The sequence below is a fragment of the Cyrtonyx montezumae genome, unplaced genomic scaffold (assembly GCF_038088225.1).
Source record: "Cyrtonyx montezumae isolate F1298 unplaced genomic scaffold, pur_monq_1.0 scaffold_23, whole genome shotgun sequence".
NCBI lineage: Eukaryota > Metazoa > Chordata > Aves > Galliformes > Odontophoridae > Cyrtonyx > Cyrtonyx montezumae.
Genome location: NW_027071970.1, coordinates 4,151,127 through 4,175,994, shown reverse-complemented (window position 1 = coordinate 4,175,994; position 24,868 = coordinate 4,151,127). Strand labels below are relative to the sequence as shown.

Below are 24,868 nucleotides of genomic sequence, written 5' to 3'. Positions count from 1 at the left end.
TGTCTCTGCAGGTGATGTTACCCAGAATAAAGTGTAAGGGGAAAAAGATTGAAGTGCAAAAGCACCCCCCCCTTCCCCCCCAAAAAAAAGGGGTGTGTTGCTCATCTTATTTGCTTTCAGGGAGTATAAAGTTTAACTTGTCTCAAATACTAATTGAGTATTGTCCAGGCAACAAGTACTCTGGGCATTACTTCTGTCTTCTGCACAACTACAATGTTCTGGGATTTGATATTTAATCTCCAAGTGCGCTGAACTCTCATGAAATCAGTGGGTCAACTTCTGTGATTAAAACATAATAAGATCTAATTTATTTTCTAGCCACTAGTTTGAGACTAGCAAGACTCTATACTTGAGACTCTATACATTACCAAATGCAAATACCAGCACTTCTATGTACTTCATTCAAGCTTTATACCTTTGATTAGCCACATAACATTAATAAGCTGTTAGTTCAGCTGCAAATCTGCCCTGTTACACTCATTAGGAATTCTTTCCTAAATTCCTTGTAGAATAGTGTCAAAGACAGTGTTGATCTCAATGCACTACTTTAAACACTACTGTGATCAACAAACTAAATACTAGAACTTATAAAAAGAAAAAGGAAGAAGAGGTTCTCTGTTATAAATTCAAGTTCCCTTCTATATTATCCAAGCCCATTAGTAACGAATAAAGTGCTTGATAAAGAACAACTTCTACATCTTCAATATGAGAATTCCAGAAAATTTGATCTGGCACATTTTTTCCAGAATAAGAGTTTTTCAGTCCTGTTACTCATAGAAATAAACAAATTGCAGCACTGGTGAGCAGCACGTGAACTTGAGTGATTGCAGCACTCCCTCTGCGAAGCACAAGTTACTAAGGTTAGAAATCTGAACAGATACTAGCAATGCAATACTAGCAATGCACACTCCAAGACTGTTAGAGATAAGACAATAGTTTTTAAGCCTCCACTCAACTAAAAATGCACTGCCTATTTTTTTAAACACTTATTTCATAGACATTTGAATAGCAGACCTTAGAACAGAAGTATGTAAAGTTTTGCATATCAACATTAAATTTCTCCCTCAGAAAAGGTTCTATGTCACAGTGCTGACAGATTTTGTTCTTTCCCTGAAACTGGAATAAAAGTATTACATTATCCTGTGTAATGTTTAATTTAATGATGGTAACTTTTACTTAACGTGTCATAGATACACTAAGTTGCCAGAATATTCAGACACTTGCAGTTAAACAATCAAAACTGATCATACAAAACAGACTATTTTACCTACAGAAAGATCAAACTGACCATCCAATGCAAGTCTTGAGTTCTCGCTAATCTACTTTCAAATTCAGAAGCATTTACCATTTTTTTCTGGAAACATGACATCATAAAGAGTTTAAGCCCACAGTTATTATATCCTGTGTCAAATATGTGCAGATCTTAATTCTAGATACTACATCTAAAATATATAAGTGCAGAAATTATCCCTAAATTTTCCCCTTCCCAGTCCAAATTCATCAAGTAGATTGTTATGCATGCTTTTGTTATGGAGGAGCATGTCTTAATGTAATGTCTTAATTCTGAACCATGAGTTTGAGAAATTGAGAAAGAAAAAAGCAGCACAACTTCTTCAGGTGTTCTACAGTAGCTTATTTTCTTACCAGCAGGAGTCTGTTTGTTATTTACCTTAAATCTGGAGTAGACTTTTTTTCTGCAGCATAAATTTATTTGCTAAAATGTTTCTATTTTCTATTCTAAATGTATTCATAGGCACAAACATTTGCTTTGACATGCTGGTCTATAGAATGCTAACTGGTGTCTCATAATGAGTATTCCATTTGCAGTAAAAATTGAAGCGTTTGATCAAAATTCAGCTTAGGTTAATGTTCTTGACAATAACACCTTTTTCCTTGAAGAATCATAAAAAGGGCATGCAAAAGCTGTTCAACCATATAAGGGAAACTTGTAAAACAAAAGGATTATTTCTGGAAACTATTTTGTAGTCTTGGTTCAAACCTAAGTATAATTGCTTCTCAAACTTATCACTTAGCTCCCTTTTAACAAGAAAAAAAAATCTGAAAAACTACGTTAGCAACCAAAAACTGGCAACCTAAAGCTCTGACAATGGAGTTAAAAGTACGAATGAACTGAAATAATTTCTCATAATTGTACCGGTAACTATAACATTGTATAAAATGATACCTCAGCAACCCATTTCCTACAAGCACAGATGTGAAGGGAACAGTTGTATGTATCTTCAGAGATCTCTCATTTTATGCTAGCTTGGGCTGAAGGAGTTGGTTTGCAAAACCCAACAATTGAACAGGCAGGATGTTGTGGTTTTGTGGTTTTGATGCCGGTATTCCACATCAGAGCATCATGCAGCAGTGAAGGAGTTAATGCTGGGGGAGCAGCAGAGGGGAGGGGCGGAGCTCCGCACCGGATGCAGGCGGCGCTCGGTCTGGGCGCGTGGCTCTGGGCTGCCGTGGAGGTTCAGCACGTGTGCTTCCCCTGCGGGTCCTCCTTAGCGTAAGCTCACAGCTTTTGGTTTGAAAATTTTTCTCTCTCTTTCAATTGTTCAATTTTATTAGATTTAGTAAAGTTACCGTTCCTTCTCAGATCGTGCCGTTGTTTTCTTGTAGACCCATCTCTTCCCGCCGTTTCCCCCTCCCCCTCCCGGAGCGCGGCTCTGCTCGGGCGGCCGCGCGGCCACTGACGCAGTTTCTTTTTTTTCTCTCCCCTCTCCCTTCTCGGTTTCCTTTGGGTTACTGTCACGGACAACACCGTGACAATTATTGGTGGAGAATGCGGGCAGTGCAGTATTGGCTCTCCATTGTAAATCTGGTGCAGAGTGGACTAAGGTTTTTCATGTACCTTACAGCATGCTGGCGTCTTTTTAAGCTCCTCGCGTTCAGCACCGGAGTAGTGTGGATATACAGCTACTTTAGTGTGCTGAGGGGGTTACATGCCTCCTACCTAAACACCCTGGCTAACGTGACAGATTTTGCGGCATTTGGAACGGTTTCCAATTACTCTTTTCAGGTCTTTACCTATATTCAGGATGTCAGCCCGGCAGTTGTGGCAGCTGTGTTATCTGTTTTTCTGCATGCACTCTCTGCAATAGTAATTTACATCATGTGGAGGGAGCGTTCCTCAAAACCAGAGAGTGTTGAATGGCAGGGAAGGTGGAAAAAATTAGGAAAGAAATTAGAAGCGTGGGGACCCCCGGTGTTATGCAATTTTGATCTTGAGCACCTGTGGGACCCTGAGAAATTCAGTGAGTGTTTAGGTAAGGAGTCATGGGACTCAGGACGATCTGAGAAGGAATGTATTGTTTGGGGTCTGGCTTGTGCTTATCGAGCCATAATTGATATTCTGGAGAGAAATGGTTTCCAAACCAAGGTCCAAAGCAAAAATGAAAACCTCGAAGTTAGACCTGACCAATCACAGGAAGCACCGGTATCAGTGTCGGTTGCCCCTGTGGAAGGCCAGAAATGGACACGGCCGTCCTCGCGCCTAGAACGGAAAGAAGAAGAAGCAGAGAAAAAAAAGGAAGATCCAGGCGAGGGGCCCTCCTCAGCACCACCACCACCACCACCACCTAAAAAGGCCACTAAGAAAAGTGAGAGACACGGAGAAGACAGCGATGATGATGGAGTCACTGTTACCACTACTCGTCGGCCCCTAAAGATGACTGAAATACAAGGTTCAAGAAAGGAGTTTGTACGGCGCTCGGGTGAATCTATTGTCACCTGGTTGCTGCGGTGTTGGGACAGCGGTGCCAGCAGCGTGTCCCTAGATGGCAGTGAAGCCCGCCAACTGGCAAGCATTGCCCGAGACCCAGCTATCGACAGAGGAATTGGCAGATGTCTGAATGGAGTCGCTACCCTCTGGGAACGAGTACTAGTGGCTGTAAAGGATAGATACCCTTACAAAGATGATCTGGAGCCTAAGGTGGAAAGATGGAACACTGTGGAGAAAGGCATCCAATTTTTGAGAGAAACAGCCGTAGTAGAGATGCTGTATGATCCCAATTTCGTCCCTAACAATCCACACCAGGACCGTGATCCTGATAGAGTAAGGTGCACACCTGATGTATATCGCAAGCTCTCAAAAACAGCACCAGAGAGGTACGCAAGTACACTGGTAGCAATGTTCCATAGATTCGAGGGTCAAGACAGGAGACTCCCAGTTTATGAATTGACTATTACACTCCAAAACTTTGAACAGCAGTTTCCACCATCACGTGCTTCCATTGCAGCTATAGTAGCAGAAGAAGTAGGTGAGATTAAGGAGACACAGAAAACTATACTGGACGAACTGTCATTACTGATGAATAGGGATGAACCTGTGTCAGTATTGGAAACACCTGATGAAGACGAGCATGACGCAAAGAATCTGATGAAGCAATTTATCAAACTGTTGAAAGTCTCGGCCACGAAAGGCAACCGCCCCTCTGCACGAGCAAATGACGGCAGTAACATCATGTCACGTGTGGCCATGTGGAGCTTCTTACGAGAAAACGGAGAGGACATGAGGAAGTGGCATAAAAAACCCACTCCTGTACTGCGAGCACGGGTGAGAGAACTACAGCAGAGATCAGCCACCAATGAAATTGCTCCCGTCACTGCAGGTAACCAATAGAGGGGCCCTGCCCTCAGCCAGGGGAGGGAAAGGGATAACAGAGTGTATTGGACTGTGTGGATTAGATGGCCTGGCACATTAGAGCCACGAAGATATAAGGCACTGGTGGACACTGGTGCACAGTGCACTCTGATGCCCTCGAGTTATAAAGGGACAGAGTTGATTCATATTTCTGGAGTGACTGGGGGTTCTCAGGAACTGTCTGTGTTGGAGGCAGAAATAAGCCTCACCGGTAAAACCTGGCAGACGCATCCCATAGTGACTGGACAGGGGGCTCCATGCATACTCGGTATTGACTATCTCAGAAGGGGACATTTCAAGGATCCCAAGGGGTACCGATGGGCTTTTGGAATAGCTGCTGTAGATGCAGACAACATTCAGCAGCTGTCTGTTTTACCTGGCCTGTCAGAAGATCCGTCTGTTGTGGGGGTACTGCAAGTGAAAGAGCAGCAGGTACCTATCGCTACAAAAACAGTGCACAGACGGCAGTACCGCACCAACAGGGATTCCTTGCTCCCCATTCATAACTTGATCCGTCAGCTAGAGAGCCAGGGAGTGATCAGCAAGACTCACTCACCTTTTAACAGCCCCATATGGCCGGTGCGTAAAGCCAGTGGAGAATGGAGGCTGACGGTAGATTACCGTGGCCTGAATGAAGTCACACCCCCACTGAGTGCTGCTGTGCCAGATATGTTGGAGCTGCAGTATGAACTGGAGTCAAAAGCAGCCAAGTGGTATGCCACTATAGACATTGCCAATGCATTCTTTTCTGTTCCTTTGGCCACAGAGTGCAGACCACAGTTTGCTTTCACCTGGAGGGGCGTTCAGTACACCTGGAACCGTTTGCCCCAGGGGTGGAAACACAGCCCAACCATCTGCCATGGGCTGATTCAAACCACACTGGAACAGGGTGGGGCACCTGAGCACCTCCAGTATATTGATGACATTGTTGTGTGGGGTGATACAGCAGAGGAAGTTTTTAAAAAAGGAGAGCAAATAATCCGAATTCTTCTGGGTGCTGGTTTTGCTATTAAACGGAACAAAGTGAAGGGACCTGCCCAAGAAATTCAATTCCTTGGAGTAAAATGGCAAGATGGACGTCGTCACATTCCAGGAGATGTGATTGACAAAATCACCAGTATGTCACCACCCACCAGCAAGAAAGAGACACAGTCTTTTCTGGGTGTAGTAGGTTTTTGGAGGATGCACATCCCAAACTACAGCCTCATAGTAAGCCCCCTCTATCAAGTGACTCGGAAAAAGAATAATTTTGCATGGGGTCCTGAACAGCAGCAGGCCTTTGAGCAAATCAAGCAGGAGATAGCCCGTGCTGTGGCCCTGGGGCCAGTTCGGTTGGGACAGGATGTGAAAAACATCCTCTACACTGCTGCTGGAGAGAAAGGTCCCACTTGGAGTCTGTGGCAAAGAGCCTCTGGGGAGACCCGAGGCCGACCCCTTGGATTTTGGAGCAGAGCGTACAGGGGTTCAGAGGAGTGCTACACTCCAACTGAGAAGGAGATTTTGGCAGCATACGAGGGGGTTCGGGCTGCCTCTGAAGTAATTGGTACTGAGACACAGCTCCTCCTGGCACCTCGACTGCCAGTGCTGAATTGGATGTTCAAAGGAAAGGTTCCCCCCACCCATCATGCTACCGATGCCACCTGGAGTAAGTGGATTGCACTGATTACACAGCGAGCTCGGATGGGGAACCTCAACCGTCCAGGAATCCTGGAGGTGATCATGGACTGGCCTGAAGGCAAGAAATTTGGAACATCCCCATCAGAGGAGATACCACGTGCTAAAGAGGCCCCACCATATAACGAACTACTAGAGAATGAAAAGACGTATGCCCTCTTCACTGATGGATCGTGTCGTATTGTTGGGAAGCATCGCAGATGGAAGGCTGCTGTGTGGAGCCCCACACGACGAGTTGCAGAGGCCACTGAAGGAGAAGGAGAGTCAAGCCAATTTGCGGAGGTAAAGGCCGTCCAGCTGGCCTTAGATGTGGCTGAACGGGAGAGGTGGCCCATACTATATCTTTATACTGACTCTTGGATGGTGGCAAATGCTTTATGGGGGTGGTTGCAGCAGTGGGAACAGGACAACTGGCAACGGAAGGGTAAACCTATTTGGGCTGCTGAACTGTGGAAAGACATTGCTGCCCGAACAAAAAGGTTGGGTGTAAAGGTGCGCCATGTAGATGCTCATGTGCCCAAGAATCGAGCTACTGAAGAGCAGAGAAATAACCATCAGGTAGATCGAGCTGCCAGAATTGAGGTGTCTCAGATCGATTTGGACTGGCAGAACAAAGGAGAGCTATTTTTAGCTCGGTGGGCCCATGAGACCTCAGGCCATCAAGGAAGGGATGCGACCTATAAGTGGGCTAGAGACCGAGGGGTGGACTTAACTATGGATGCCGTTGCACAGGTTATCCATGACTGTGACACATGTGCCATAATTAAACAGGCCAAGAGGATGAAACCCCTCTGGCAGGAAGGGCGATGGGAAAAGTATAAATATGGGGAGGCGTGGCAGGTTGATTATATCACCTTGCCACGAACTCGCGATGGTAAGCGTTACGTGCTCACCATGGTGGAGGCGACCACTGGGTGGCTTGAGACATACGCAGTACCCCATGCTACCGCCCGAAACACCATCTTAGGGCTCGAGAGACAAGTCCTATGGAGACATGGCACTCCAGAGAGAATTGAGTCCGATAATGGGACTCATTTCAAAAATTCTCTTGTGGATATCTGGGCCAAAGAACACGGCATTGAATGGATCTACCATATCCCCTACCATGCACCAGCTGCTGGTAAGATCGAGCGCTACAACGGGTTGTTAAAAACCACGTTGAGAGCAATGGGTGGTGGGACATTCAAGCACTGGGAGAAGCATCTGGCAGAAGCCACCTGGCTGGTCAACACTAGGGGATCAGTCAACCGAGAGGGTCCTACACAGTCCGGCTCCCTACAGACCATAGAGGGAGATAAGGTCCCTGTGGTACATGTGAGGAGCATGTTGGGAAAAGCGGTGTGGGTCCTTCCAGCCTCTGGAAAAGGCAAACCCCTCCGTGGAACTGTTTTTGCGCAGGGACCTGGGTGCACCTGGTGGGTAATGGATAAAAATGGGGACGTCCAGTGTGTCCCACAGGGGAATTTGATGCTGGGGGAATGCAGTATATAATTACGTGTGTATGTATGTATATATATATATGTTTCTATGTAACTTATGTTATTACTGTTTGGTTATGTATAGATATGTGTTAAGCATGATGTGATGATGTGGAATAAGGGGTGGAATGTTGTGGTTTTGTGGTTTTGATGCCGGTATTCCACATCAGAGCATCATGCAGCAGTGAAGGAGTTAATGCTGGGGGAGCAGCAGAGGGGAGGGGCGGAGCTCCGCACCGGATGCAGGCGGCGCTCGGTCTGGGCGCGTGGCTCTGGGCTGCCGTGGAGGTTCAGCACGTGTGCTTCCCCTGCGGGTCCTCCTTAGCGTAAGCTCACAGCTTTTGGTTTGAAAATTTTTCTCTCTCTTTCAATTGTTCAATTTTATTAGATTTAGTAAAGTTACCGTTCCTTCTCAGATCGTGCCGTTGTTTTCTTGTAGACCCATCTCTTCCCGCCGTTTCCCCCTCCCCCTCCCGGAGCGCGGCTCTGCTCGGGCGGCCGCGCGGCCACTGACGCAGTTTCTTTTTTTTCTCTCCCCTCTCCCTTCTCGGTTTCCTTTGGGTTACTGTCACGGACAACACCGTGACACAGGACCATACAGAAAAGTGGCAATAAAAACAAGCAAGCAAACAAACAAACAAGAAAGATTCACCTGCTGTGAAACAGCACGGATGCTGGTGTTCTGGAGTATTCTAGGAACTGACACTTGGAGAACTAGCTTCCTAAATATGAAATAGCTAAAGAAGTAAGGGACTATAAGAGAAGTAGAAGCATTTTAAAGATAACTTCATAATTATGCAGTATAGATTTTAATTCTTCCTGACAGCATCTGTTTTCAAAACAAACAGAGCATGCTTAGGAACCACTAGATGGTAGAATCCTTGTTTGTTCCTAGCATCGCCCACAAACTCCTGTCTCTTAGGCATTACATTTTACGTGTCTGTCAAAAATTGCTTTAAATAAAACCCCGTGTTAAGTTAAGCAAATTGAATGCTGTTGCAAATACATAGTTGTGTACGTGTAAGTATGCTTATATACTTCCACGGTTACTGTATTTGTGTGCTGTGCAAACCAGAGACTAACAGTACCAAGGGAATAGTCACTGGATAAGGCAAGGCAACGACATAAACAAAAACAGCTGAAGAAAATTTTTGAAGTTGTTTACTAGTTAAAAGCTGCATTGGGGTTTTTGTTTTAGTGACACTTAGAATAATTATTTACCTAGATAAACCTGACAAATTTCTGTTGTCACTTGAGAAGCACTTCAACTGTAAACAAATATATTTTGGAAATCTAACAGTGAGGAAGAATTATCCAAGTAAACGGAAGAGACCAAGCCCATGAGGGTTTAGGAGAGGAAGAGGTACTTACTGTTTGGTTATCTTCATACAGCTTCAAGTCATATCCACTCAACTCCACACAGAAAATTATTGCTGTAACCCCCTCGAAACAGTGGATCCATTTTTTGCGTTCAGATCTCTGTCCACCCACATCCACCATTTTGAAAGTCAGCTCTTTGAATGTGAACTTATTTTCTACAATCCCTGTGGTCATGTCCCGAGAACGCAGAATATCTTCCACAGTAGGGATGTAGTCCAGTGCTGCAATCCTTTCTAGGTCATTTAAGTAGTATGCAGCATTATCCTCCAGGTGGTACTCGTTGGAGCGGCAGAAACACTCCTGCACACCAGGGTCTGCCCAGAGCCGTTTCATGACTCCCAGAAGCTCAGGGGTGATCTCACCTTTGCTCTCAGCTGGACCTGTCAGGGCAAAGAGCTGCACAGCATCATAAGCTCTGTCAGGGTTGTGAAATTCTATCTTAAGTGTGGCTAGAGCCCGAATGATGCGTGTGAGGGAGTCAATTGCATTATAGATAATCAGAGGTTTGTATTCCTTGCAAGCCTCCAAATTAAAGCCACCACTGTGAATGATTTTCATCTGCTTTACAATAGTACTCTTCCCAGAGTTGCTGGTACCCAGGAGAAGGAGCTTGATCTCTCTTCGCTGGCGCTGGCTTTCAGAGCGCAGGTGGCGGTCAATCCTACGGGACCGCCGCGCTGCCTCTTTCTCCTCAGAGCTTTGCCTACATCCCATGGTATAGCAGGCTGTTACAGAAAGGGAAGGCTGGAGGTTGTCTCAGTTCCTTTGTGTCTCTAAGAAGGATTTGCAGTGTCTGTCAGCTCTCGTGCCAGGTACACCTTGTATGGGGAAAAAAAATCCAATACCTACTGGTCCAAGAGGCCTGTACCACCTAATTCAGTGCCAGCAGGAGTGCAAACATGTGTAGATAGGCAACCACAGAAATAGTCTCTTCAGTAAATCTCATGGCACTCCCCTTTACAGTGCATAAACAGTGGCACATTCCTGTCAGTGAAGGGACACTTCCCTTTGCCACAGTTTGGCTAGATCCATCAAATATTCTTCTCCGTTCTGCATAATTATTTTGCTGCCTACTGTCCAAAGGCAAGGAGCTGCACTTTCACCTTCTCTGTTCTAGCCCTCGTCTTCTAACTGTATTTTCTGGTTGCTGTGGTGATGCTGCTAGATAATGCTTACACTCTTCAGTGGTGCTGCATTTGTCGTCTCTCTGCTCTCACTTCTTCAGCTGATCCAGTTCAGTTCTGTAAGTCTGTGCTTTCCACCTGCCAAACAACGAGAGAAAGAAATGAATGAAGTGAGAGACTGCTTCCTTGCTGTAAACTACTCACTGTTTTCTCCTCTTCTAGACTTCTAAACCCTGTATTATCTCAAATGGAACATACAGATGGAAAAATACATAAAGGAAAGCAAAAATTCAAAGCCCCAGCAGTAATGTAGGGACAGCTGAAACTTTCAGGCCTCAGAAAATGTGGTTTCTGAACAATAGTAAATCAAGTCTCCTTTTCAGCCTTCTGTATTCTATTATCTAAACCTACATGAAAACAAACAGTGCTGAGCTGTGTCCCAATTTCTCCCTCAGCAAGAGCTTAGGGCAGTGCTTTTCCTGCATGGTCCTGTTCTGACTGGTTTTCCAGAAGTAGAAAAATGAAACAATCACAACTACTTTTCCCAGCCTCTCTATTTATATCAATATCTTGCATTCAGATATCCTCCTGAGTTTTCTTTCATCTTTTCTGTTTTGTTTGTACTGAGCATTTAAGTAACTAAATTAGGAAGCAAAAGGAAGTGATTAAGTTTTATTCATGATTTCGTGAAAGAGAGAAAGTAACTGATATTTACTGAATATGGCAACGTATTCCTTCCCCTTGCAAGAATGGAACTGTTAAACCTCCTACCTGCATAATCAATAGCAATATATTACTATCACAAATTCTGTAAACTTTTTTCCCTAGCAAAGCTAGTGTTGTTAAGCCTCTTCTCTTCCATTTTCTTCCTACAAAAATTCTGAGAGGCAGGAAAAAGCGACCAGAAGGCAAATGCTTCAGGAAAATGAGCACAAGAAATACTATCCAAAGCAAGGTCTGAAATCTTCACAGTGACTGTTAGAGCAACTTTTATTTCCCAAATTAGTGTTTAAGCCTCCTAGTTGGAATTGTGCAAAAGGAACAGCAGGAAGCAGTTACCTCTCACAAAAGGGAACACATTGCTAACAGCTGATTGGTGACAACCTGCCTCTTTTCCTAGGGAGTGCTTGCTGCTCTCACGGAGCTCTGAGCACACCAGGCACCAGAAGTCATGCTTTCCTCATTGTGTGCTGGCCCCAGCTCACTGTATACTTGTATCTACAGGGTCTCTTCTGTGTGCTTTTTTTTTTTTTTTTTTTACAAACTAAACTGCATACCATTGAGATATCCTCAGAGGAAGGTTTAAGAAAAGGGTCAAAACCTACTAAAGAAATACTATTTCCATTGCATTTTAATAAGACTGTCTCTCAAATCCCACTGTAAGTGTTATCCTAGAAAGTCTTTTGAAGTTTCTCCTGCATGAATTCACTAGCATTTCAATATAGATGGAATGAAGCAAAAAACGCATACTGAAGAGGATGATTCCACACTAGTAGGAAAGGGACAGAATGATCCAGGCCCAGTATTTAATCTCTAGATTTCATGGGAAAAGAAACTGAACTACAACCACTTGAAGCTTCTTGTACTTTTACTTTAAGCATAATGATAAAACCTTAATTGGGGAGGAAATATTTCGGCATTCAGATATAATCATATGTAGTTTAAGTATTTGAAATGGAGCACTGGATTTAACAATAAATATTTTTCCTTTTTGAACCCCACTTACATCATGAAATGATTCACTTTCATAGATATACCTTCCCTTGCCATCCTCCTATGTCTCATTCCTACTTGCCGCAGTCTGTGAGTGAAAAAAGAAAGAACTTTTACATGATTTTTATTTCAATGTAATGTACATTATTAAAACATGTATGTTTCATAGCACATGCTTTATAGGATATTGTTTTACTGTTGAATCTTGGTTTTTGTCTTGCCAAAGTCAGCCAGCATTTTCAGCGAGGTTTTGTTTTACCTTTCCTATAGGTACCAACATAGCACAGATAATGATGCCGCCAAATAACAGTTGAAACTAAGATATAAACATTATTAATTGAGATACAGCGCAGCAGAAAAGCTTTGGCTGAGGCTGAGGAGTTGGTTCATATTTATAGCTGCATGAATTAGATTTTTCTTCAAACATTTAAGTAGAGTGAAGGTAATCAATTATATATCTAGAATTTCATTCCTCAAGTTGTAGAAACAAGTGTGAAGAACTCAGTTTGTCCTGTTTAACAGAAGTTACTGCTATTCTTCTGCTATTTATGCGTTAAATCTTTGTCACAGTCATCCTAATCTTAGCATCTGTTTTTTGCAGTTTTCTCTCTGCATAGTTTTCTCTCTGAGGATCTTTAAAGTAACTTACAGATCTCATCTAGTTTATGATGGGCCAGCAGGTGTGATGATAGAGTCTCAGTGCCTACTTTCAGATCCGAGACCTCACAGCCACACACTTCCGGGTTCTAGCGTTTTATAACAGCATCTTGTCATTAGGCAAGTTCATGCAACACAGTGCATCCCTTTTCAGCACTTTCCACTACATATTTGTGAAGATATCCAGGCATTGAAGCTTCTACCCAAAGATGACAAAAAGATCGTTGTTGATCCCTTAACATCAGAGGGAAAGGTATAAAGACTACAGACTCAGTGGATGAGGTTTACATGTTTTTCCTGAAGTTTCCTGGGACATTAGCCTTAGACAGTTGAGCTTGCTGTCTACCACTCACTCTTAAATACTTTCACTGATTCTATATTTATCTTTAAATCCCTTCCTATCTCTAACCCCGCTTAAGGCAGATATATAGTTGAACCATTGCAGACCTGGATAAAATTCATGACTACCAGGACGAGTCAGCACAGATCAGGATTGGTACACTGTATTGAGAAGAGCATTATAGTATTGCAAAAGATAAATGGAACTCTGGACACGCTCAAGAAAACAGTATATGAAATATCCTAAGAAGTTCTCCAGTGTGCCACCCATTCCTGTGACCCCTTGAGATTTCCAGATCACTATAAACATACATGTTGCCATAAATGCTTCAATCATGCTTTCCAGGTAAATTGATGGTGGTCCTGACAGGACTAACTATCTCCTGATTCTCGTCATACAGAAACACTCAGATCTATTAGAATTGCCAGCTAGGAATACACGGTAGAAGGATGTTTTACAAAGAAATAGTGGAAAACCCATAGAAAGTAATTTGCCATTACATGCAGTCTTTGTATACTTATCAGTATGTAGACTGAGCAGACAATCACAGAATCACCAAAGTCAGAAAAGCCCTCCACATATCTAATTCAAATGTCCACCTACCATTAATATTTCCCCACTAAATCATGTACCTTAGTACAACTTCTAAATGTTTCTTGAATCCCTCCAGGGACAGTGACTCAACCACCTCCCTGGGCAGCCCATTCCAGAGCCTGAGCACTCTTTCAGAGAAGACATTTTTCCTAACATCCAATCTGAACCTTCTCTGGTAAAACTTGAGGCCACTCCCTCTAGTCCTATCACTAGTTAAGTGGAAGAAGAGGCCAAACCCACCTCAGCACAACCTCCTTTCAGGTAGTTGTAGAGTTATAAGGCTTCTTCTGACCTTTCTTTTCTCCATACTGAATCATCCCAGTTCCTCAGCCACTCCCCATAAGACTTGCACTCCAGACCTCTCAGCAGTTTTGTTGCCCTTCTCTGGACACACTCCAGGGCCTCAACGTCTTCCTTATACTGAGTGGCCCAAAACTGAACACAGTATTCAGTGTTTGGGGTTCTTGTGGCCAAAGTGCAGGACCCAGCACCTAGTCTTGTTGAACTTCATCCCACTGGCCTCAGCCCAGAGGTCCAGATAGAATATAGTATCTCAAATATAGTATCTCACTGCAGAAAAATCTATGGTACATTCATAGGTGTAAACATCCCATCTTTGCCTATTGTCTGGGAAACATCCAACATACTTCAGCAGTATCAAGTTATGCTAGTCAATACTATCCACTAGCTAAGCTTATTACCCCATCAAAGTTTAGCATGCAGATTTGATCCAAGTTTCAGAATAACGTAAGAATTTATATTGAAAACAAGGCATTCTTTCTAAACCAAGTATTCAGCCCCTGCTTGTACTAAGCTAGATTGTCATTGTTAGTTAATAGCATAAAGTTTTGTGTCAGCTCAGCTATGATCAAGACCACATTAGAGTACTACTAATTATTTTTCCTTTTAGCTATGTACATCTTGCTTACTTCGGGAAGTAGGAAATGTAAAACACAAAGCATTAATACCTAAGTACTACCAACACTTAGTACACATTTTAAATCATGACCTGTTTCACTGAGTGCGAACAACCCCAAATTAGTGTGAAACGCCAACACTACCAGTGCATAATACTGACTGCTTCTTGAAGAGAGCCAAAAATACAACTGTCCTGAGTTGTGCTGATGAAAATAGCAGTGTCAGTGACTGCACATGGATCTCCTGTGTCTCAATGCAATTTAACTAAGGCTGGAACCTCCCACCGTGGTCACTTTGGAGGTGACCTTTAGACTTCCATAAAGAATGGAACATTACAAGAACAGTACAATGTATCTAACAGTGGGTGTGCAGAAAATACCGGCTGCTAGTGGAGGGAGAGAAGAAACAACACACACGGCAGCTGCTTTAGGGACATAGGAACATCAGACTCATTTAGAAATTTGTAAGCAGTAACTAAAAGCAATACCCACTCAGTAGCAGCATCAGTGGTTTGGACGCAGCTCAGGTGATGACAGTAGTGTCAGTTATGGCTTCATTAGAGTTTCTGTTTAGCTTTTATCATCTGTTCTTGTACTTCATAGGTGGTCTGTTCTTGAACTAAGACTCAGAATCCACAGTAAAAGGGGATTATTGTTTCAGAAATCTTAATCACTTCTTTAAGCTCTCTATTACTTTACAAAAGAAAAAAAATAAGCATTAAGTTTGATCATGAATAAGGTGGCAAATTCAGTATTACTTGCCCAACCTTACTGGACGCCATACCTTACTAAGACACAAGGAAATGCTGTTTAGTTATCATAGCTGAAGAAAGTTAGAGGGAATTGAAACAAGAAGACAACATGGTCTTGTGAAAGAAAAGCCACATAAAAGAGCAAAAACATGCTTGTACTAAGTTATTCAATGACAAATATAACCTAACCTGAGGTCCAAATTAGTATCTCTGTAGCAAAACCCTGAGTGCCCAACCACAGGTAATAGTGTCCTGAAAACAAGAAGGGTTTTGTTTTAAAAAATAAATAAGATAAGGTTTAAGCAGCCAGTGAAGAGTCAAAGACTCAAGTCCAAGCAAGAGGCAAGTAGAGGGTGCTCCAGTGAATGGAAGCCATAGAAAAGTTTTATCTGTGATTATAGTTAAGAAAGTACCTTAGACACATCACACAGAAATAGATCACAGTTGTGTTTGTATATTTTAGAAGAACAAAACCAGATGAGAGACAAAAATCTAAGCAAAGATTTGAAAAAGAATAAAATCATAGAAGCAGAGTAAGATTTCCAGGGCAAACTGAAAACATACACAAACATATACGCCAGTAAATCTCTGTTTTAGTGAAAAAAAACAGGAAAGGGATAGCAATTAAAGAGTGAAAGCCATGCTGAGAACAGTGAATAGATACATCTTACTGTGTCATTTTGGAAGAAAATAGCAGAAATCTGTACAGTGGAGAAAAAAAGGCTGGTAGAAAAGGATTGAGGATTATCAATTCAGAAGTTGTGAGGATGGGTCTGCACAAAGGGAATTTAATTACACTAGAAAAATAAAAGGAGGATAGCATAAGTCCATCGTGGACAAAGACAGCTGGGTGATCAGATTTCTTCCAGAATGGTTTTGCTAGAAAAAAGCCATTGCTGAGTGTGAATGAGAGCTTACAGTCAGCAAGGTGGACCTTACCATGAGAGACAGAACAAAGTTTTAGAAGCAAAGAAAGCAAAATATGAAATAGTTTCCCAATAGAATTGATCAACACTTAATTCATGGAAAGACTGAGTGAAAGCAAGGGATGAATGGGCTGGAAACACAATAGTTCAAGCTGGAAACTAAGCAACAGAGAATGAGAAACGTTTCACAGTGAATAAAAAAACAAAAACAGACATACATTGAATGAGTGTGCTTGAGCAGCAACTTGCCAACATGAGCTGAAAAATGTAGGAGTTGCATACTGGAGTTCAGAGAGTTACTCAAAAAGCATATGAAAAAAGCAACATGATGCAGGAAGGCATCAAGGAGCTGATCAAAATGGAAAAAGGTAGAAAAAGAAATCAGGATAGTGAAAGAATAAAGCCAGTAAATCTCATGACAATCTAATTCAGCAAAAAACATAAAGAAGACCTGACAAACGTGTTGAAGTTACCACCCTTACAGTAAGACATGATTGTGGATAAAAATGCTGTTCCTTGCACAAGAGAAAGAAAGGACAAAATGGTGTGAACACCAGCATAAGAGTCAGGGCTATTTTCAAGGATAAATTTGGTGGGCAGTATAGAAATCAATTTTCAGTCTTGTGCCACATAATAAATTAATCATACAAACTTTATCAAAAGGGAACTGTGAAAGTCTCAGGATCCATCTTCACAATTCAAATTAAACATGATATTACCCTCAGAAGGGGAGGTGAAGAGCGGAAGAAGTACTAGACCACAACCCAGGACAACAAACACACGCACAAGGCTAAACAGAATCCAGTGTTCTATAAAATGTGACTCACGGGAAGACTTGCATGCTACCAGGCAGATTACAGCTGCAGCCCACGCATGGAATCACTCTGCATCTCTTTTGAAATTTAGAAGCTTTGGCAGCTTTACAATCCTGCCACATGCAAGAGCTTCAGCAGGTACACCTCAGACAGCTGAGTCCTTGACACAGTTATTCTCTCTAATCCAAAGGAAACTTTAAAAAAATTACACAAGGTGAAGGAAGATATCCATGTTCTACATTTGATGTGAAAGTGCTTTGGGCTTTATCAGAAAAGCAGATTTACTTCCACATAAAACATTTCTGCAGCCAGAAGTGTCCAACATGTAAGTACAGCGTTGTACAATGACTAACTCCTGGTTTAAATATCTAAGCTGGTAGTTTTGTACATTTTGCCTTGCCATCCATATGTATATTAACTTCAGAACATTTTACATGTGAGGCGGTACTACAAATGAGTTTAGCCTTGGATGGTAAAGGCCCTCCTTTCCAAGCACTCTTCTGGCTTAAATGCAGTGCAAGTATCTATAGTTATACTCTTGACACATTTTTCACAGCTCATCCCCACAAGAGATCAAAGTTTCTTAAATAATGTTAGGTTTTTTTCTTAATCAACTTTGTTTTTTTCCTACTGAGATCAAGAATATTTTTAGTTGGCACTAAACGAGGTTGCAACATGAGTAAAGGAACTCTATTTAAGCAGTTGGGCTGAAATAGCAGCCTATGTTAAGTAACACTTCGGAATGAGAACATCTCTCGATTTTTCTCAGCAGAATAAATACCACTGTCAGTGCTAAAGGGAAAAATAATAATAAAAAACCCCAAAGCTTATGAAGTGCTATGGTTATGATCTACCTACTATTAAAGGAGAGCTTTTAGTTGTCTTCAGTGGGCATTGATACAAGCCTGTACAGTGTTTTCAGCAGGCGAAAGTAAACAATGCTTTGTATTTTAAAATCCTGCTGGCAGGATGCTTAACTATTAGCAACAGTTTTACTGATGAAAAAATAGTATTTAGTGAATGATACATGCTCCTCTTGTGTATGAATATCCATACCTTAATGACTTCTGAAAGAATAAATATGAATAGCCAAACTCTTAGATCCAGGTTTCTATATGATCTCATAATTTACTGTGTTATCTGGAGATACAGAAGTGTTATCAGCATTATTGTGATTTAAGGTTAACTTCTATTTACATGCACATGGTGCTATCCTGGGTTTCGTAGGTATTTTCTATGTTTGTTCAGGCTTAGCCAGTCTTACACGAACAGAAGACAAATCTGACCATAAAGATTCTTAAAAATAACTGTCATAGTGTGATTAATCATGAATTTAATCATGACTATAACAGCCAGGATGTTTCTGCACATTCGTAGTGCTATGCACACTTCATCACTAGCATGTGGGTCACTTTCATATAATTCCAAGAATATGTTTTTTGTCTCTAACAAAAATAAGGGAGTAAGTATTGTCTATTGGTAAATATTTGGTATTTTTAAATTCAACAGGTAACAAAATGAGCTGATGAGTCTAGACACATTTTCAGCAGATTCTTTCCCCCCCAGTAAAAGATATTATTTTTTATTCCCTATACTCCTGCTAACTCCCAACCCATATAACCACAGTTTCTGTATTTCTACTAAAACCTGTGACAACATCTTCATTAGTTCCTTAAATGCTAACTGCAAATAATCACACCCTCTGGTTGTACTAAAGCCAGAAACATTTTTGTATCACAGCTCTACCAGCATTATCTCCTTTATCAAGGTACTCAATTACAGCTCTCTCACCATTTTGTGATCCTTATTTCATTCATTTTGCTTAGATAAGCTCAAGTCATGTACTAAGAACAGATCCACTGCAACATTTAACAGTAAGAAAGAGTAATTTGCAGATTTTTTTTCTGTATGAAGCAGTCCTAAGAGCTTAAATGAGTTTCACATCGCAGACAAAGTTACTAAGCACCCCCAGAACAAGTCTGAACAGCAACATTTCAAACGTCTGCGCTTTTGTTCTCTTTACTCTCAGTGACATCTCTTTTTGACTCAAATAACTGTGATACTATCTAAAATTATCTTAAAGCTGAAAGGTGCTAATCTAGCTGTTAGTTTATTCATTATTCAGCAGTAAATCCTTAGTTATTCAATACTCATTTCTAGTATTAGCAAAAAAAAAAAAAAAAACACCACAAAATCCCTACTTATGGTATCACTGTATCATACTATTAAAATAGCACATAAAGCTACAATTCTACCACTGGATTCCTAACCATTCTAGTTGGCGTTCCACATTTTACACATATGAAATAGGCAAGAAAAAAAAGCTGAGATTTTATTTCTTTTTTCTCATTAAATATCCACTTTTGTAAAAACAAGTAAGAGAAACATAATGGGGGTAAGAAATAATATATGTGCTGGCAGCCATTCAGATTGTACCCATACCTCAACATGAAGGTCATGCACAACTGTCTCAGTAAGGCATAATAGGTCAAAACAGTGCAAAAGCTATTGCAGCTGGATGTCTTCTAATTTCCAAATTCACTCTAACCCACAAAGCAAGTTTACCAGCTATGGGGCAATACTCAGAACACTTAACAGAATGACAGTTTGTCTTCAAAACTTTGGCAAGTGTCTGAGGGCAGCTTCTGAGACCGCCCAGAGTACTCTGCAGAAGTGGGGTGGGGAGGTTTTTTTTGTGCTTCCAGCTATCTATTTTTAGATACCTCCAGTTACATATCATAGCAGTTCTAGCCTGATAACAGCTTGCAGCCTTTCAGGATCATTGTGCTGAGAAGTGTAGATTTTGGTATGCCACAGTTTAGAGCATACTTCATTCTTTTGAGATATCACAGCCAGTGTTGTAATAGGAAAAGATCATGAGCTCTGCCTCTTAGCTCCTTCTACAACTCAAACATTTTTTGCGTTTCTCCTCTTGTGACACTGAAAAATTCCTCACAGAATACTACTTACAAGAACAGCTCATTATCCAATACCAATCCTAAAAGTTACAAACATCCCAAAAAACAAGAAAAATAAAATTTCTTAACTCTACAACAATTCCAAATAAGACACCTCCCTACCTCATCTAAAAAGAGACTAAAGAAAGAACTAATCCTTTCTTCCATCTGAAAGCAATTTAAGTTTTGTTTCAAGCTCTACCAGCTGGCAGCAATCCCATTAAAAGGCAATGCCACTGAAATCCACTGCTCTAGCAGTCTCATTTCTACCTATCATTTCCATAAAGTACATCAGAAGGAAAACTGGAAGTAACTCCCGTTATCCCTTTGTCTTCTGAAGGTTCTATACCTTAGAGAAATACCCACTACAAGTAGTTTCACTGTTTTAGAGACACAGAAATAATACAGAAGTTGCAGAATAAGAAAATAAAATATCAATACAATGTTAACTTGTCTCACTGACTTTCTGGAGACAAGTTTTGTCAGCCCTTTAGAAGGAGGTAAAATTTTAGTTTGTGTTACTTGTATCTACCATCAAGTAGAGTAAATGACTGCTCTTTATAAAAGTAACAACTGCCCTTTTCATCTTTTGTGCTGGTTGCAAAAGAGAGCTTTCTCCATCAAGGTGAAATATGATTTTCTGAAATCTTTTAATCTAGGCCTTGTACTGTTTGTATTCTGTTGATCTCCACCTGCCTCTGACCAATCCTAATACTTGCTGGATAAATTATTTGTAGAGAAAAATAGGATTTCATAGAGATGTTTTATAACAAGATAAGTCTGAAATACCCTTTTAAATTAAATTTTTAAAAATATGGAATCTACAGTTGATGATTCTGACAAAACAGATGCAGACATCAAGTAAATGATGAGATCGATATGCTCTTAGTATAACTCCATCAAATTTAACTCTTTTCCACATCTTATTTGAAGACAGATAATAACCAGCATGCCTTAAAAAAATTCCATTTGCACATCATCTCTCATTGCTGAATATGAACAGCGCTGCTATAGACTGACAGCACTCCATCTGGCCTCCACTACAAAAATGTTTATTTAACACTCCTTTACAAGCACTTGATTATTTTCTTGAATTGACTTATGTAAGATTTTGATGAGTTCTGTGAATAATTCTTGACTGACAAATCAAGAGAACATTAATTATCTGGAATCCAAAACTCACAGAATCATAGGGGTTGGAAGGGACCTGTAGAGATCATCAAGTCCAACCCCTCTGCCAAAGCAGGCAATATACTGCTATATAGATAAGCTTTGGTTCGTTATGGACTACGTATACTTGAAAACAAGACACTGTCCAAATACACCAAAATACTGTACTTGGCCAAGACAGCAGGACATTCAGAATTCTCTCAGATAATACTTCCTTGTTTCATCATAACGTAGGTGAATTTCTGGGGACTGAACATCTATATATGTTTTACTCTGACATACAAACATAGGCAGAGCAAGGTAGAGCTTTATTTTAAAAATACTTTTTAAAATAATTAAGATATTTGCCCAGTGTTACTTGGTACTGTTCTGCCAACCATGTAAGGTAGTGTGGGGTGAATAACTCCCAAGGATGGTACTTCAAAAGAAATAGTATAGATGATGGTATATTTGAGTAGATCTATCAAGATAGTACACAAATAATACACAAAAGAAGATGGCTCACCTTTAAGATGACAAGGCTCGCAGGGAACTCCACATAGGAGGGATCTCCAAGAAGAGATCCTTCCCTGGAGGTGGTCAGCAGGTGACCAATCAGTGGTTCAGGCCGTGATTCAGCAGTTCCCATACAGGTGGGACAGTTTAAATGGCATTTGTATTAGTTTTGATCAGAAGACAACAATATTCAACAACAATTTGACAGCAAGAGGAAGGAAAATGTCTCAATTACTTTACTCCAAAGCTATTTCCAGTGAGGGCTAGAAAGCCACACCATCAGCAGGTGTTCTTACATTCACTCAGACTTTTAAGCAAATTTAGCCTTTCTTGATTCCAGCAACCAAACTTAAAATTTGTCTCCAGTAAGCTTTTTCAGTATATAGGAGGGACACATCTCTAGCATAATAGAAACTCTAGTATAGACTTAGAGCTGAATATGGAATGGGAACTACATTGGTTTTCATAGGCAGTGATCTGTGATTTCCCACTAATGAAAATTAACAAGAATTCTTACCTTTTCTGTTGCTCACTGCCCCAATAATATATTTCAAAACATTCAAATACATGTTTTCTTGAACAAGGTTTTTTCCTGCGTTTCAGAGGTAGTTCTATAGATGATACTGAGTAATTGTTCAGTGCTTGTCCATCTTAAAAGTGCTTTTTTGTGGCTTACTATAAACTTCCATTTGGTCAGCTTGTCCGTTTGATTCTTAGGAAAGACTGGAAGAAAGGTACGGACTGTAGGATTGTGAGAGAGTACCTTACTCTCTCAGTATTCACTTGAATGTCACTTGGGTGAAATTCTCCCAAAATAAAATACCGTTTTTAGTAGAATGATTCAGAGAGCTTGGTAAGAAGGAAGACGATTGTTTTGCTCACCGAAAACTTCACCTTTATTTGTTAATTGCGTTCATTGCACACTTTAAGAGTTCCATGTGACTTGAGTGTCCAACTTTCTTTTTAAATTGTATTTTAGTTACAGTAGGAGTTACCCATTTCCTTTAGATCAATTCTTACAAAAAAAAATCATCTTGCCTAAATGATTTCCAGATTAGGATATTGCAGTACTTATTCAGCATTCATTGTTTGCTAGTATTGGAAGACACAAATAAAAAGCAACATGAATTAGCAAAAAATACAGAGAACTTCAGGTAGTTCTATACCACACTTAGTTTAAAACCTGATTTTGTGGAAATGTTTTTTCATGACCCAGCTGTAATTTCAGAGCTGTCTGAACCTCATGATGAGTTACAAGTTCCCAGGTGTGAGCCCAAGAGGCCACAACAGCAGGGGCTTCTCCTGGTATCCTTGGCTGCTGAAGGGAGATAAAGTGCGGAGTTGCTAAGCCAACAACACAACACAGAGAGAGGCTTCTCTTGTCACAGACCAGGGGAATATTCTCTCTAAGAACTGAATTTTAGTTTATAATTCACTTGCACTGGCTGAGAACAGAACTATAACAGAATCAATAATGAAATTATTTATCTTGGTGGTAGGTTATTAGTTCACCAGTGCTTTAACTTCTACTTCATTGAATTGTCTGACACAGCAGTGTACAATTAGTCCTCTCTGGGAAAACAGAGAATTGTAAACTGCAGTGTTAAAAGACACAGATTCCTTCCTCTTGTTGATGTTGTTGCCTGATATTTTCATTTTTTTTCAGACCACTATACATTTAATTAACCTGTGCACACAAAGAATACTGTACTGATACAGGAACTGTGCACATCAGCCTAAAGAATGACCACATTCAAAACAACCATCTCCTGAATTAATATGTTGTTGAGATGACTATCCTCTTGATGTTCCTGTAACTTGAAAAATTTAAGGAAAGGCTTCAGAATTCTATTTCTCTTTATGAACACCTTTGCAAAAAACACAAACTTTACACACTTGTGTAATCACAGTCATGAGGCAAAGTTCAGATCTGCTTTGGGGAATGTTCACAGCAAGAAACATAATCAGAGGACTAATGCATCTAGTCAGGGAACGGAAACAATATGATAATGGAACAATTGTTCAAATTTGAAGTAGACTAACCTTAGAATTTTAAATACCATTATAAATGTCACTGAATTACAAATTAAGGTAAGTTTATCTGTTCATGAACATAAATAGATTGAAAAGGAGGTAAAAACATGTCTCTGAAATTACTGATTAAGGAGAGATTCTACCATTACTGTGCAATACAAAATGAAAGCACAATACCTTCTTACCAATTATAAAAATATAAAAGTATCTGCCAGGTGCAAAATGGTTTCTATTTTAGCATGCTAACTACCAAACTTAAAAGGCCAGATACTGAAAGGCATCCTGAGAGAAAATCTCCCTATCGAGAACCAGCTGGAACAAATGTTGAGGGACACTGCCAACTCACTGGTAGTACAGAGAAATGCTCTAGTGCAACAGTGTTTAGAATGGATTTCATTAATATCATAAGCATTACTTTACTAATAGATTTTATTGCTTTAAATTATATTTACAATATATGAAAGAAAAAATGTTAAGTACTATTAGTTTGAATCTCCTGCCATTACGTAAATACCAGAGACTATCAACAGCTACTACACTTTCTTTCCTCATAAGACATCCATAAACATATATGTATAAATGGATATTATATCTCCATATCCAAATGAAATTATAATTTGTTAATATATTCTAAATATCCAAATATTATGACATGAACTGGTAGATATCCAGAGAATAAACTTTTTATTAAAAACAAAAAAACAACCAAAACACAACATGTTAACATGAATTGTATTATTTTAAGCAAGACAATCTCCATGATAACACTTTTTATATGATTCTTTTGAATCATGTATATATTTGTCTTTTAAAGGAAGATATTTAATAATCAGGTACTTACCCTATTCAAACAGCAAGCCCTCTCAGAGCTAAACAACCAGCTGTGTTTTTGTTACCATGCCATGACACTTCCATCAGAATTGATTACAATTCAGTTTCGTTGTGTTTTTTCTTTCCACAACACAACTGTGTCAACTGTGTTTGTGTATCAGCATTTGATACGCAGTCTGTGTTTGTGCCATTGCATCTTGGGAAGATTAAGGTAGTCATCCTAAATTGTCTCAGTAAGGTTTGGAAATACAGAAAGCAGGCATAGAAAACAAGAGCTGAAACACACTGGGAACACATGCTATAAGTACTGCCTGGATAAAAGACCTGGGTTACTTGTACTGTTTTAGTGGAGCCCTTCATCAA

At 40.5% G+C, this 24,868-nt stretch overlaps 2 protein-coding genes across 3 annotated transcripts in view; one reads left to right on the top strand and one right to left on the bottom strand.

Annotated features, from left to right (window-relative positions):
* RSPH14 (radial spoke head 14 homolog) overlaps positions 1 to 24,868 on the top strand; it is a 68,416-nt gene that overhangs the window by 24,166 nt on the left and 19,382 nt on the right. The gene's annotated exons all lie outside the window — the stretch shown is intronic.
* GNAZ (G protein subunit alpha z) overlaps positions 1 to 24,868 on the bottom strand; it is a 47,590-nt gene that overhangs the window by 17,421 nt on the left and 5,301 nt on the right. For both annotated transcript variants that reach the window (XM_065738987.1, XM_065738986.1), the window contains one exon: positions 9,172 to 10,442. In XM_065738987.1, coding sequence (XP_065595059.1) covers positions 9,172 to 9,894 — 723 coding nt within the window. In that variant the 5' untranslated portion in view covers positions 9,895 to 10,442. The remainder of the gene's footprint in view (positions 1 to 9,171; positions 10,443 to 24,868) is intronic.